The 17408-nt window shown below is 33.2% G+C and overlaps 1 protein-coding gene across 1 annotated transcript in view; it reads left to right on the forward strand.

Moving 5' to 3' along the window:
- Positions 1-12365, forward strand: part of LOC128221514 (angiopoietin-2-like) — a 72944-nt gene extending 60579 nt beyond the window's left edge. The window contains exons 8-11 of the mRNA XM_052930120.1: positions 3263-3304; positions 5270-5366; positions 6059-6223; positions 7161-12365. Of these exons, the coding sequence (XP_052786080.1) occupies positions 3263-3304; positions 5270-5366; positions 6059-6223; positions 7161-7417 (561 nt within the window). The 3' untranslated portion in view covers positions 7418-12365. The remainder of the gene's footprint in view (positions 1-3262; positions 3305-5269; positions 5367-6058; positions 6224-7160) is intronic.
- Positions 12366-17408: the final 5043 nt, after the last annotated feature.

Consider the following 17408-nt stretch of genomic DNA (forward strand, 5'->3'; position numbering starts at 1 on the left):
CTCATTATGATTGATTTCCGATTTTTTTCTCGTTTTATACCGTTAAGGTAATTGATGGCTATAACTCGCTAAAAACTAGCACAATGACGTTAAGTTCTTATACCTTTTGTGAAGCCATTATTTCACAAACATTACTTTTTCTCGTTCTATTTTAGTTTTCGATTGATAATAATGTATTGTCCACTAATCGGCATTATATAAACCAACGGATGGTAGCGTCGCTATTTTCGAATATTTTTTTCCGAATATTAAATTATCTGGTTCAAAATAAACAGATTTGAATATCAGTTAAGGCAAAGAATTTTAAATTTTGATAGTAACTTTTTTATTTTAAACTGTGACAATGAAATACTATTTGACTGAATTTGTTTTGTGTACTGAAATCAGTGTATTGAAATATAAGCATTAACATGATCTATTGAAATGTTAGCTTTGACGGAGTGTTTTTAAATGAAAGCATTGACGGAGTGTATTGAAAGGGAAGCATTGACGGATTGTATTGAAAGGTAAGCATTGACGGAGTGTATTAAAAGGTAAGCATTGACGGTGCTTATTAAAAGGTAAGCACTGACGGAGTGAATTAAAAGGTAAGCATTGGCGGAGTGTATTAAAAGGTAAGCATTGGCGAGGTGTATTGGAAAGGAAGCACTGATGGAGTGTACTGAAAGGGAAGCATTGACGGAATGTATTAAATGGTAAGCATTGACGGAATGTATTAAAAGGGAAGCATTGACGGAAAGTATTGAAAGGTAAGCATTGACGGTGCTTAGTAAAAGGTAAGTACTGACGGAGTGAATTAAAAGGTTAGCATTGGCGGAGTGTATTGAAAGGTAAGCATTGGCGAGGTGTATTGGAAAGGAAGCACTGATGGAGTGTTCTGAAAGGGAAGCATTGACGGAATGTATTAAATGGTAAGCATTGACGGAATGTATTAAAAGGGAAGCATTAACGGAGTGTATTGAAAGGTAAGCATTGACGGAGTGTATTAAAAGGTAAGCATTGACGGAGTGTATTAAAAGGTAAGCATTGACGGAGTGTATTAAAACGGAAGCATTGACGGAGTGTATTGAAAGGGAAGCATTGACGGAGTGTATTAAAAGGTAAGCATTGACGGAGTGTATTAAAAAGGAAGCATCGACGGAGTGTATTAAAAGGTAAGCATAGACGGAGTATATTAAAGGGTAAGCATTAACGGAGTGTATCAAGAGGGAAGCAATGATCGAGTATATTGAAATGGAAAGCTTTGACGGAGAGTATTGAAAGGAATGAATTGACGAAGTGTATTAAGAGGGAAGCAATGACGGAGTGTGTTGAAAGATACGCATTGACGGAATGCATTGAACTGGAAGCATTGACGGAGTGTATTGAAAGGTTTGCAATAACGAAGTGTATTGAAAGGTTTGCAATGACGTAGTGAATTGAAAGGGAAGGATTGACGGAGTGTATTGGAAGGTTTGCAATGACGAAGTGTATTGAAAGGTTTGCAATGACGTAGTGTTTTGAAAGGGAAGGATTGACGGAGTGTATTAAAAGGTTTGCAATGACGTAGTGTATTGAAAGGGAAGCATTGACGGAGTGTTTTAAAAGGTTTGTACTGACGTAGTGAATTGAAAGGTTTGCAATGACATAGTGTATAGAAAGGTTAGGATTGACGGAGTGTATTGAAAGGTTTGCAATGACGTAGTGTATTGAAAGGGAAGCATTGACGGAGTATTTTGAAAGTCTTGTAATGACGTAGTGTATTAAAAGGTTTGCAATGACGTAGTGTATTAAAAGGTGAAGGATTGACGGAGTGTATTAAAACGGAAGCATCGACGGAGTGTATTTAAAGGGAAGCATTGACGGAGTGTATTAAAAGGTAAGCATTGACGGAGTGTATTAAAAAGGAAGCATCGACGGAGTGTATTAAAAGGTAAGCATAGACGGAGTATATTAAAGGGTAAGCATTAACGGAGTGTATCAAGAGGGAAGCAATGATCGAGTATATTGAAATGGAAAGCTTTGACGGAGAGTATTGAAAGGAATGAATTGACGAAGTGTATTAAGAGGGAAGCAATGACGGAGTGTGTTGAAAGATACGCATTGACGGAATGCATTGAACTGGAAGCATTGACGGAGTGTATTGAAAGGTTTGCAATTACGAAGTGTATTGAAAGGTTTGCAATGACGTAGTGAATTGAAAGGGAAGGATTGACGGAGTGTATTGGAAGGTTTGCAATGACGAAGTGTATTGAAAGGTTTGCAATGACGTAGTGTTTTGAAAGGGAAGGATTGACGGAGTGTATTAAAAGGTTTGCAATGACGTAGTGTATTGAAAGGGAAGCATTGACGGAGTGTTTTAAAAGGTTTGTACTGACGTAGTGAATTGAAAGGTTTGCAATGACATAGTGTATAGAAAGGTTAGGATTGACGGAGTGTATTGAAAGGTTTGCAATGACGTAGTGTATTGAAAGGGAAGCATTGACGGAGTATTTTGAAAGTCTTGTAATGACGTAGTGTATTAAAAGGTTTGCAATGACGTAGTGTATTATAAGGTGAAGGATTGACGGAGTATATTGATAGGTTTGCAATGACGTAGTGTATTGAAAGGAAAGGATTGACAGAGTGTTTTGAAAAGGAAGCATTGCCGGAGTGTATTAAATGTTAGCATTGGCGGAGTGTATTAAAATGTTAACATTGACGGAGTGTATCGAAAGGGAAGGATTGACGGAGTGTACTAAAAGGGAAGCATTCAGGGAGTGTATTGAAAGGTAAGCATTGACAGAGTATATTGAAAGGGAAGCTTCCAGGGAGTGTATTGAAAGGAATGTATTGAAAGAGAAACATTATCTTAGTGTTTTGAAAAGTATGCTTTCAGGGAGTGTATTGAATGTTTTGCGTCAGCGGATGATTTTTGTTTTAAAAGCGAATGATTAGTAGTTTTTTTATTGTTATCTTTAAGTCCTTCAAAATTCAATTGATCATGCTTTCAGTTATCGTATTTGTATTAGGAATACTAGTTACTCTCAATATCATATTATTACTTTTTTCTGCTTATGTATGAATATTTATAAATATATGTTGTAAATGAATTTCAACAATCTCTTTGCAAATGCTAATTCACTTAGATGAGCATTGGTTTTAACAACCTATTTCATTGATGTAGATATTCAATAATTTGTGTTGAAATAAAATATGTTTTCCTCTGTTCAGCGTATCAGTTCAAAGCGTATTTATATGCGTCATGGAGTATACACCTTAGAATATCAAGCCATGACTGTCTCACCTCATAACAGTTACGATCAGGGACGCTACATCACAGAAGGTGTACATATTTAATAGTGACTTTAATGATTGACAGCTCTAGGCATCTCAAAAACAAGTAAAGGGGTTGGTGCGGTTAGCTTGAAAAAATGGCCTATCATAGATTTTCACGATATTTACCATGATGAAAGTGCATTCCCTTCACATAATGGGCATGTGTTTGTTTAATGAATCGGACTATTATTAATTAAGATATGATTAAATTACAAAACCAATCAAATGTCAAATAAAAAGCCGACGTCGACGTCTTTTCGCGTATGGTTTTATCGTTGACGTTGTAACGTCGTACTAAATGCATGTCAAAACTAGAGTTAATAATTGATTAATATAATATTTTACCATCAACCATCGGCTTGTGCATAAACTGCTGTTAATGAAATTAATAAAATATCAACACGCACGTACTCGTTGCAGTACGTGCGTAATTATAACTGAGTGCGCTAAATCGCTTTTAATATAAAAGAGATAATACTACATGCGTTCGTATAAAAGGCAAACTTTTGAAAAAAAACTTTATGATTTTTACTTAGATTACTACAAAGATGTTTAATTTAACCATTATTGTTATTATAATTTGATCGCATAAGTTTATATCGCGATCCACCAAGCGACATTTTATTTATGGCGCGTAGACATTTCCACGTGCTTTATGCGCGTTCCGTACATGAACGTAACTACTCGGTCATTTCCGTGACATGAAGAAGTTCTCTCCAAATTCGATAATGTTCCGGGTAACACGATGAAAATGTTTATACCGCGGTCTGAAGGTTATTTCCTAGCGTGTATTATTACTAATAGTAATATGTTAGTTTTTAATATCTTTAATAAAAGTTTATCATTAAGTGATCTAACTTTTACTTTGTCATTAGTTTTACAAGAACAAAGGTGGCGCCACTCAGTTCTGTTTAACAGATTGTGTTACACATAGTTTTGCAAAAATAAGAATGTATAGGAAAATGAAGGTCATTGGTGTGTATGATTGTTTAAATAAATCGTAATACTTTCCCACGTTTAAACGAGAGAATGGAAAAACAATTGCGGGAGCTTTTATGTAAAAAAGCAACAACAACAGGTCATTTAAATGTGGTATTTCATTCGACTTTTGGGGTAAAAAGCCCCCTAAAAGTACAAATAAGTGCATATTCATTATATTTATAGCATCTAATTAGTGCATACATGCATATATATACAGTAAATCAATAATAACAAACATATAAGTTGAGTACATTCTAACCTTCAATAAACAACACATAGTTAATACTTTATTACTCCCCCTTGACGTAACTTTTCCATGACACCATATGTAAACAATGGCATTTGACAGTCACCACGCAGACAACTTTTGCAAAATTAATACAATCCGCATGCAGTAAACTTGACATATTATATATTTCTGCACAGGTAATGAAATATATATTTGTAATATATAGAAAAGTAAAAGTTTATGGCTTGCGCATACCTTTTATTTCTTGAATTACTGTCGATGTAACCGATTTTCGCGACTTTCGTGCACTTTGCGATTGATGACGTCACAAATATGACGTCATGCACGGTCGTAAAGCAAAAAAATGCACGAGTTTATTTTCGCAACATAATTGGCAATTATTTAAAACAAACTAATTATATATTTAAAAAAACATTTTTTTTTCATTATTTGAAGCTCAGAATTTATGTCAGTTTTGGCCATTTTACATAACAAACCACACCAAGCCCTTTGAAAGAAATAATGTCGACAAATGTTATTTTTAAAGAACCGCCTATGAAAACTGGTATCTTTCCTTTAACGGGAGCTTAGTCAAAGAGAGATACTTTTCAAGTAGGGGGTAAATAATTTTTACATTTCTGAAGTTTTTTAACAAAGTTTACAATGCATACAGAATTCACTATTTAAATAAGATCGTAGTTTTATATGCACTATAAAACTCAGTCAAAATACCTCGTTGATTTAAAAATGTAACCTTTGTAGGTGTTTCAACATCGCATGAATGGAAAAGTGGATTTCTACCGCAACTTCTCTTCGTACGAGAATGGGTTTGGACTTCTGCAGGGAGAATTCTGGTTGGGTATGTCAGCGTAGTAATCAAAATATGTATATACACGTGGTATTATGGTTTAATTGTGAAACGTTCACGAAATGTTAATGAACTTTGTTCACATCGCGCATTGAATAAATATAAGATAAGTGTTTGCTTCAGCGTAATATATTCCACCGAGTGATCACAAGAAGCTTTATTTCTCGAGTGGCGTGATCAAAATGTATCGATAAACGGTATTATGTTTTAATGGAGATTTGTTCATGAAATGTTATTGGAATGTTTTTATCTCCCGCCTTGAATGAATATAGGATACTTGTTTGTTTCAGTGTAAGATCGTGGTATAATGCACCATGTTAACACCAAAGGCTTTCGTACACGTGTGGCTTAGCCATTTGTGAACTACTTACTTTTGGTGTGGAGGCGGTGAAATGTATTGCAATCTTACACTGAGGCAATCTTTATTAATGTTGATTATATGCCTTAAAGGAATTAAAATGACTGATTTGGGTGAGGCGCGACTAAATGTATGTGTACGTAATGTAATTTAGGAAATAACGTCGCGTTGACGTTTGAAGCGGGCCGGATTTTCAAAATAGTGAAATTAACACTTAGTCTATATAAAATAAGAACAATCCCCTAACCTTAAGTAAGACAATAGTTTATGATACTCAGGCAAACTGGCAACAAATAAATCTAATGCCAATAATTATGTTTCGTAGGCCTCAAACTGATGAATGAGATGACATCCCGGACATCAAATGATTTAAGAATTGACATCACACATAGCAGTGGTTACACCGGCTATATCGTATACGCTGACTTTAATGTGGGGGCCGGGTCTAATTATACCCTACATGTAGGAAATACACTGTCAGAACGTGGAGGTAAGTATATCTTATCATTTATGAAAGGAATTCATTTGTGATTGAGGTCCGACATCGTTAAGTAAAGTGTTATTAAAAGCATTAAAAATAACATACGATTATTGCGATGTGTATTGAACCGAAAAGCTTAAGTAACAAATGTTTTACTGTTGTCATTATAAGTTGAGATTTAGATCAATACGAGTTCTAATCTATGTTTGCATTTAAAGATTGCAACAAATGATATTATATAGCAGCGAGAATAATACCAACTTAACGTGTTTTTAATGTTTTTGACAGTATTGATTTTTGTTCATGAATATGTCTTGTATATCTGAAATAAAAAAAAAATATATATTTTCAAAATAAACAAACTAGTATGGCATACGTGGCATGGCAAAATTGACTTACCAAAAAAGAACACTAATAATTATACATAATTATAGTTCATATTTAGACAAATTACAAAAAGTATAATTAATCAATATAGTTTCTTATTACTGTCTAGTTGCAGTGCTTTCGAATTCTCGGCACTTTAATATCTACATGAACAGTTGTGCTTTTTCAACCTTCGACCATGGCAATGACCATTTAAGCAGTAATTTTGCCGATTACTATCGCGTAGGATGATGAAATTGATTTAACGTAGTTGTTAGCAATGCTACTATTCTTATACTAATTAACAATTGCAGTACGTATTAGTCGACACAGGACTGTTAAAGATCGTTCTACTCTTAAATGAAGATGATATTGTAATTTTTGCTAATTCAGCAGCAGAACTGCAAGCGAATATTAATATATTAAAGGAATGTTGTAACAAATGGAAACTTAATGTTAATGAAAGCAAACCATTGAGTTATATATGTGTGATGTTATATGTGGAAATAAACTGGTGTTCTGTTCTATTTAACCAATTAACATTACCATCATTGATCAATATAATAATATTTCGTTGCAGTATATGCGGACCTTGCAGGGTTTAATACCTACAACAACTGTTCTGCCTTTTCCACATTCGACCATGACAATGACCTTTCAAGCAGCAGTAATTGTGCTGTTATCTTACACGGAGGATGGTGGTACAATGATTGCATCTATTGTGCGAACCTGAATGGTCATTACCACACACCCGGAACTTATGTCCTTAACAAAACTGCTATGACATTTGATGGCTATCAATCGCTAAAAACTAGCAAAATGATGTTTAGACCTTAGACCTTAAGTGAAGCTAGTATTTCACTAACACGTGTGTTTTCTTATCATATTTAAGTATTGGTTTATGTTCAGTTGATTTTTTTTCTTTTTGTTTTTAAATAAATTGCCATCATTTCAAGGTGCGGATTGAACAACTCGCCTTTATCGAATACACATTAAAACAATTAATTTAAAAATTACAGCTTTCTTGCTCAAATTAAGCTTTTTGCGGTCTTTAATAAGGTCATTTTATGTTTGACTATTATTTGTGATAATCACATTATAATTCATTTTTATATTTTCGTTATTATCTCTTTATATACCGCGTTGGTAATTGATGGCTATAAATCGCTTAAAACTAGCACAATGACGATATGTTTTTATACCTTTTGTAACGCCATTATTTCACAATCATTACGCTTTCTCGTTCTATTTTAGTTTTCGATAAATAATATATTGAATTGATAATAATGTATTGTCCACTACTCGGCCTTAAATAAACCAACGGATTGTACGATCGCTTTTTTGGAATATTTTTTTCCGAATATTAAATGTTCTGTTTCGAAATAAATAGATTTAAAGATCAGTTAAAGCAAGAATTTTAATTTTTGATAGTTACATTTTCATTTTTAATTGTGACACTGAAATACTATTTGACTGAATTTGTTTTGTGTATTGAAATCAGTGTATTGAAATGTAAGCATTAACAAAATGTTTTGAAATGTTAGATTTGACGGAGTTTTTTTTAAATAAAAGCATTGACGGAGAACATTGAAAGGTAAGCATTGATGGAGTGCATTGAAAGGGAAGCATTGAAGGAGTGTATTGAATGGGAAAGCATTGGCGGAGTGTATTGAGTGGTAAGCATTGACGGAGTGTATTCAATGGGGAATCATTGTCGGAGTGTATTGAGTGGGGAAGCTTGTCGGAGTGTAATGAGTGGGGAAGCATTGATGGAGTATATTCAAAGGTAAGCATTGAAGAAGTCCATTAAAAGGTGAGCATTGATGGAATGTATTAAGTGGTAATCATGGATTGCATAAAAAGGGAAGCATTGACGAAGCTTATTAAAAGGACAAAATTGACGGAGAATATTGAAAGGTAAGCATGGATGGAATGTATTGAATGGGAGTGACTTGATCGAGTGTATTAAATGGGGAAGCATTGACGAAGTATATTGAAAGGCAAGCATTGACAGAGTGTATTGAATGGGAAAAAAATGATGGAGTGTATTGAATAGGGAAGCATTGACGGAGTGTAGTGAGTGGTACGCATTGATGGAATATATTAAAAAGGAAGCATTGGCGGAGTGTATTAAAAGGGAATGATTGGCAGAGTGTATTCAAAGGAAAAAATGGACGTAGTATATTGAATGGTAAGCATTGACGAAGTGTATTGAAGGGTAAGCATTGATGGAGTGTATTGAAAGGTAAGCATTGACGGAGTGTATTGAAAGGTAAGCATTGACGGAGTGTAATGAAAGGTAAGCATTGACGGATCGAATTGAAAGGTTAGCATTCCTGGAGTATATTGAAAGGTAAGCATTGACAGAGTGTATTGAAAGGTGAGCATTGACGAAGTTTATTGAAAGGTAAGCATTGACGGAATGTATTGAAAGGAAAGCATTGACGGAGTGTATTGAGTGGTAAGCATTGACGGAGTGTATTGAGTTGTAAGCATTGATGGAATGTATTAAAAAGGAATCATTAACGTAGTGTATTGAAAGGAAAACACTGACGGATTGTATTGAAAGAGAAGCATTGACTGAGTGTATTGAAAGGTAAGCATTGACGGATCGTATTGGAAGGTTAGCATTCCTGGAGTCTATTGAAAGGTAAGCATTGACAGAGTGTATTAAAAGGTCAGCATTGACGGAGTTTATTGAAAGGTAAGCATTGACAGAGTGTATTGAAAGGTGAGCATTGACGGAGTTTATTGAAAGGTAAACATTGACGGAATGTATTGAAAGGTAAGCATTGACGGAGTGTATTGAGTGGTAAGCATTAACGGAGTGTATTGAGTTGTAAGCATTGATGGAATGTATTAAAAAGGAATCATTAACGTAGTGTATTGAAAGGAAAACACTGACGGATTGTATTGAAAGAGAAGCATTGACTGAGTGTATTGAAAGGTAAGCATTGACGGATCGTATTGGAAGGTTAGCATTCCTGGAGTCTATTGAAAGGTAAGCATTGACAGAGTGTATTAAAAGGTGAGCATTGACGGAGTTTATTGAAAGGTAAGCATTGACATAGTGTATTGAAAGGTGAGCATTGACGGAGTTTATTGAAAGGTAAACATTGACGGAATGTATTGAAAGGTAAGCATTGACGGAGTGTATTCAGTGGTAAGCATTAACGGAGTGTATTGAGTTGTAAGCATTGATGGAATGAATTAAAAAGGAATCATTGACGTAGTGTATTGAAAGGAAAACACTGACGGATTTTATTGAAAGGGAATCATTAAAAGAGTGTATTGAAAGGTAAGATTTGACGTAGTGTTCTGAAAGAAATTAATTGACTTAGTGTAATGAAAGTGAAGGATTGACGGAGTAAATGGAAAGGGAAGCATTCAATTTAATGAAGTGTATTGAAAACTAAAGCATTTACGGAGTGTTTTGAAAGGTAAGCATTCAAGAAGGGTAGTGAAAAGTAAGCATTGACGGAGGGTATTGAATGGGAAGCATTGACAGAGTGTATTAAAATGACGCATTGATGGAGAGTATTGAAAAGTAAGCATTGACGGAGTGTATTAAAATATAAGCATTGATGTTGTGTATTGAAATGGAAGCATTGACGGAGTGTATTGAAGGTACGCATTGACGGAGTGTATTGAAAGGTACGCATTGACGGAGTGTATTAAAAGGTACGCATTGACGGAGTGTATTTAAATGTACGCATTGGCGGAGTGTTTTGCCGGTGTGTGCTGAAAGGGATGCATTGACGGAATGTATTGAAGGGGACGCATTGACGTGGTGTATTGAAAGGGAGGCATTGACAAAGTTTATTGAATAGTTAGCATTGGCGGAATTTATTGAAATGAAACGTTGACGGAGTGCTTTGAAAGGAAGCTTTGGTGGATTGTTTTCAAAGGGAAGGGTGTGTGATGCGTTTTGAAAGGGAGATATTTAGTGATTGTTTTTAAAGAAAAGCATTCAGGGAGTTTATTGAATAATAGGCATCGACAGAGGTTTTCTTTACGAAGATTAAGAAGCAAATTGTTAATAATGTGATTATGGTTATGTTTTAGTCATAAAACATATAACTTACTTAATTGTAATAAAAAACAAATGTCAAATTTATCATGATCACAGTAATTGTATGTGTTGACGGAAAACTAGTTACTCTCAATATCGTTTTATTTTTTTCTGCTCATGTATGAACATTCATTATTATCTGTTGCAAATGAATTTCAAGGACAGCCAATTTGCTTATGATAATTAACGTAGATGAGCATGATTTATTCATTCATTTATGTATAAATAATGTTATGTGTTGAAATAAATGTAATTTCTGTCCTGTTCGGCGTAAAAGTTTAAGAAGCATTTGTGAGTGTCATGGATTATACACCCTAAAAAGGATGCCATGACCGTCTCATAATGTTTACGATCTGGCGCGCTACATTGCAGATGGCGCACATAATTTATTGTATAGTGACTTTTAGGATTGAACACTAAGCATCTCAGAAACAATTTAATTTAAAAACAAAATGTAGAATGTCGAGAAATGTAGTTCTTAAAGAACCGCTTTCGAAAACTGGTGTCCGCTAAAACGGGTGCTAAGTCGAAGAGAGGTACATTTCAAGAATTGGGTAAAATATTTTTTCATTCTTAAAGTATATTTTGAGTACGTGCTGCAAGGGCAATGTTTACATTATAGAAACAACACAAATAATGATAACGCTGAAAGCCCTAGAGTTATAATTATAGCTGGGTGTCCAACTTCATATTAATATATTGACAAAATTTCAACCAATTGCTTCAAGCAATTATTTAGTTAATGCCGGGACAAAGTTTGCATTATAAAACATGATGAAGCAGGATAAATTGAGTTATAACATTTGTTCCACTGAAACTTAACATAAGAGGCGCATAACATTTATTTATTTTTGAGTTATAACGCTTGTTCCACTGAAACTTACCATCGGAACATTACCATATGTATCGAAAAGTACGTTAGACTTTTGAAACTGAGATTAAAGCTCAAATTTAAGGAATATACCACACTATTTATCCTTGTAGCATCAAGACTACTATATCCTCTATCCTTACGATGATACATTTAGAATACCTGTTGCAATGTATTTTCATGAAATAAATAATGTTTAAACGAAGGCAAATTGTTTGTTGATACCAACTACCTGAATCATACTGTATAATTATATTGATGCTTTAACAGTGCATTAATACTAAAATCCAGCCTGTATCTGCGCTGAATGCACATCATATTTGCAAAATATGCATAAAGCATTAATTTTATATTGCAGTTGCCGCCAGAACTGATATTTTCATGGTGCAATTAAAAAGTCTAGCTATTTTAACTATATCTAATGGTTGTCTTTTTTTTCCAAACACAAAAATAAAGCATAAACAAATCAAAAGCCATACAAAGATATTTGACGCTACCAATAAATGTTATATAGTTTTACAAAAGCATTTCAGGATACATGCTGCCATTACAATTGCCTCCACATTTCTATGCTGAAACGCGTATTTCACCAACATTTGAAGTATTTTCTAGCGATTAATCGCAATACACAAAATATATCACAAAAGGGTCCACCGATATCTGGGAGTTATCAACTTTTTTAAAATATTTGCCAGGAAACAGAAAAACTTTTTATAATAAATTAAAAAAAAATCAGGAAAGAAAAATCCGACATTAATAGACAGGCAATAATTGAGGCTCGCAGCATATATAAGAAAAGTGTTAGATCATTTAACTATAAAAAAAAAATTACAAACTGCAAAATTATGAAATACCCGATTTAAAAATGCTTAACTATACTGGAAGTTGTTGAAAGATGGTACATATGCTAAACAGCCTCGAAATATTTCATTAGATTCTTTTACTAATTATTTTAAATCAATTAATAACCCAGAATATAGATTTTTTTCAACCAGATGAGGATATTTTGAACTTTAATGAAATCATCCTAAATAATGAAATGAAAATCATGTTTGACGAACTAGATTTGCCTTTTAGTAGAGATGATATTTTACGAAATATAAAAGATTTGAATATGGACCGCAGCTCAGGACCAGATAAGATCATAAATGAATTTATTTTTCATGGTAAATATGTATTAGGTCAGGTACTGCTGACACTTTTTAATAAAATTATCAACATATTTTCCAGACAAATGGAGTGAAGGATATATTATTCCAATTCACAAGAAAGGTTCTTTAGAGGATGTTAAAATTTTTAGAGGTATAACCTTACTAAGTGTTGTTGGTAAATTATTTACAAAATGTATTAATGAACGCCATAATAAATGGACTGAAAGTAATTATATTTACGTTGAAGCTCAAGCTGGGTTTCGTGCCAAAATGGGTACAATTGACAACATTTTTTGTATTAAATAGTTTGATAAGCCATGTGTTCAATAATAAGCAGCAGTTATTTTGTTCATTTGTCGACTTTTCTAAAGCGTTCGATTATTTAGTTTCTTTGATAAAATTGTTTATGTTACTGTATGCAGATGATATTGTTATTTTTGCTCAAACTAGTGAAGATATGCAATATAATCTAAATATTTTATATGAATATTGCTCGAAGTGGAAGTTAACTGTCAATAAAGATAAAACAAAAATAGTTATATTTAGAAAAGGGGGAGATTATCTGACAATATACATTTTTACTATGGTGACTCTGAAATTGAGATTATCTCAAGATATTGCTACCTTGGAGTTGTTTTGACGTCTGGTGGATCCTGGGTAGAATGTCAAGAAACTCTTTCTGGTCAAGCTCAAAAAGCAATTTACAGGTTAAAGAGATTTTTGTTTAAATTTACATGTCCTTGATTTATTTTGACAAGTTAGTTAAACCTATTCTGTTTTACAGCTGTGAAGTTTGGGGTTTCTCACAAGCCAGCATCATAGAAAGAATTCATACAATGTTTTGTAAAAGTATCTTGGGTGTTAAAGTGTCTACTCAGAACGATTTTGTATATGGGGAGTTAGGTAGGCTTGATATGTACACGCAAAAATTGACCTATATAGTTAAATACTGGTTTAAGATCTTAAATTGTGAAGACAGAAAGTATATTAAAGTTATGTATAATGTATTACTTCATGATTTTGAAAATAATCCTAGAATTACTAATTGGGTATCAATGTTAAGGAATATGCTATGCAATTTTGGTTTTCATGAGGTATGGCTTGCACAAGGGGCTGGTAATGTAAATGCTTTTATCAATATTTTCAAACGACGTGTCAAGGACACTTTTATTCAAAATTGGTATGGTAGAATAGAACATTCCACAAGAGCATCTTTCTACAAGGTTTTTACAAGTTTTGAATTAAGTGATTATCTGAATCATGTTAATATTAAAACATATCGCATAGCTCTGACAAGATTGTTAGTGTCATCACATAGATTAAATATTGAAACTGGTAGATGAACTAATATACCAAGAAACGAAAGAGTATGTAATTCATGTAACAAATTAGAGGACGAGTACAACTTCCTATTTGAATGCAAGTTATTTGATGAAATTCGAAAACAATACCTCAAGAAAGTTTATACAACTAGACCAAGTATGTTTAAGTGTATTGGTATGTTAAAGTCAAATAATATTAATTTAATTAGAAATATTGCTGTTTATGTATATAAAGCTTTTGAAATAAGACGGTTGACTACTATATTATAATAAGTTTTATCAACAAGCATTACCTTTACTAGTCAGAGGACTCTGGTTATAGATTGGTCACACTGAAATAAAACAATACTCCACAAAGTATCTAGGCCATGTATCATGCACTTAAAAGTTCATTGATTATATTTTATGATATAAGTCAACAAATACACTTTCATTCATATATAGTTATATAACTGTAAATTGCAATCTAAATCTGGTTGGTATCGTTAACAGTTTATGATTATAGGATTGACATATTATTAACTTATCTGAGTATTCATCAGAGTGTGCACTGTCATATCATGAGTCGCCTCTCTTTAAATTTGACGTATGTTAAGATTTCACTGAAATATCCAATACTTGTCAATGCACATATATATGCACGGAATTTATTTTATATATACGATGTGTATTAATATGTATTTTGCTCTCTGTTAACATTGTCAACCTTTGTTGTTTTTGTTTATTCACGTGTTTTGTTTAAATACCAGGAAGTAAACAATATCATGGTCCAAAAGAAAAAAGTAATTAAACGAAGCATAAGGTCAGCATCCACTATTATTTATTTTTGTGATATTTTCACTAGTAACTTAGTTATTACAAATTTGTTAGGCAATTAAACCATAATGTGCCACTAGTCAAATAACCATTTTGTAAATGCAATGTACATGTATGTATCTGTTCGTCTTTGTGTTATTTGCATAGTATTTCGTTGAAATGTTTGATCAGGTTTCATATTGACCTATTTCAAACACATCATCTGTATATACTTTTTCGATGAATAAACGTTCTTCTTCTTCTTCTTCTTCTTCTTCTTCTTCTTCTTCCTTCTTCTTCTTCTTCTTCTTCTTCTTCTTCTTCTTCTTCTTCTTCTTCTTCTTCTTCTTCTTCTTCTTCTTCTTCTTCTTCTTCTTCTTCTTCTTCTTCTTCTTCTTCAACCTAGCATAGTCTTTTAAACCGAACGGAATTGTTATAGGCAATACAAGGAGGCTCATATGATTGTTTGAAAACCTTCTTACACTTGATTTCAACCTTTTTTTATTGATGCAATAATGCACAAAGCAGTTATATGGAAACACTTGAGACAATTCACGGCGTTTGCAAGATAAACGACCTATTATGACGATATCAAAGCACTGCATTATAAGGCCACGATATTCTAAGCTGGAATACAACTTAAATACTTAAAAACATCGCACATTTATTAAATTGGGAAAAATACCCACAAGTTTCTTTAATAAGAATATTCATATTCCATACTTTTAATGACTGCCGAAAATATTGCAACTGAGAGTTAAGAAGCGGAATGCCATTTCAAAGACTATTGAAATGAACATTTAGACTTTAAATATTGTCATGGCTCTTAAACAATTGGCCGCTACTAATGAAAATATTTAAAGCACTATCACATGTTATGATGACCATATATTCAAGGTTCAAATTGTGGAGGAAGTTGTCAGCGAATTAGCAACAAGCCAACCGACCTTCCATCCGACTGACCAATCAAACTGATCCTCCAATATACCCTCTTTAAATGTTGTTACCGTTGGTACATCAGTTCGGTTCATTTCGATGGTCTTTTCGTATTTCTTATTTCAATAACAGTCACTATTTACAGTAATCAAACATTGCGTGTTTAACTGATGTAAAGAAATATCATAGGTGCTTAACCTCAATTTAACATAGTGTCAAATTGAATCAAGAGTCAATTAAAGCTGCGAGATAAATCTTGAAACACTTTATTACATATTAAGGTGTATTTTCTGTCAATGAATGACGAAGGAAGATCTCTCTAATTTGATCAAATGTCATATTGGTGGGCTTTGTCAAGTGGTCACGTGATTTGGCAATCATGCGTACTTGAGCGCGTTTTGTAGACAGAGCGCTATTCAGTTTGATCTGAAAGGTGCTCTGCTACATGCATAAGCAACGGTCACACTTGCATGATATAAGATCAGAAAACGGCAGTTTTTTAACTGTTGCATATGAAAATGAAATTTGAGAGCATATTATAAATAGAGGATCTCAAATGAGTGTTTATTTTGTATCAAATTTATTAAACGAGTTCATTAAAAGGCGATACAAATTAGGCTCTGTCGATGCTAATGCAGAACTAGCTTTAAGACCGACCGCCTGGTAGTGTTCTTGATTTGTATATAAGTTGGCTGAAATTTTATCATCAAAGGAATCAAAATAATGGTAAACAACACAAAATGTTGCTTTTCTTAAAACATTGTTTTGAAATCCGTATATTTCAGTTCCAACGTCACACGCCTTCACTGTTTAATATATGAGTCTTACTTATTTTACAATGATTGCGAAAACTGTTAATTTACTTATCAGTAAACTTTAATTTCTTCACAATGGACCATTCAACACTGGTTCAGCAAAACGTCGAGGACTATATGTTTTGGTATTTCAAGCTCCTTGAATATATCCTAAATATTGCACCAATTAAAGATAGTTTGACAAAATATACTTTAGTTTTCCATTGCAAAAAGACTGCAAACAGTTGCACACAGTGTTTTATTATTCGTTTTTCATTATCTCAATCAATATACATTTTTAAAGATTGTTTTTTTTTAAGTTTTACTATGATTTTAGGCTATTATTTCTGCTCAATATACAACATCCGTTCCTGAATGACAATACGTTTTGTATGAGGAACATTTTAATTAACTTATATTTAATTTTAAGCATCATCTGATACGAGTAGTATATATAAAATTGGTTCTGCCATAGTGAGCTCAACTTGTGCAGTTCTAAAAAATAGATATAACGTCACACTGATACTTGATTTTGTTGCATATGCAGTCCATTGTGACCGCAAAATCAGAATTATCAATACTATCGGTCAATAACGCAGCTTTCCCGGCTACTTCAATTAAACAAATCAATCATTTATAAGAAATATGAATGCCCGCGTGTATCACACGCTCGCACACGCGCACATGCACACTCACAGATTACACCATTTTGTATCGATCCATCGATACCATCATGTTATCACATAAAATGTTTATAAACTATTTACAGTAAATTAAGGAACACATACAATGTATTTAAGACAGTATATCGATCAATTAAAACAACTATAATATCGTAAATACAATTAAAGGTTATCTGTTAATATGTATCTAACAGAATTTACACA

The sequence above is a fragment of the Mya arenaria genome, chromosome 16, assembly GCF_026914265.1.
Source record: "Mya arenaria isolate MELC-2E11 chromosome 16, ASM2691426v1".
NCBI lineage: Eukaryota > Metazoa > Mollusca > Bivalvia > Myida > Myidae > Mya > Mya arenaria.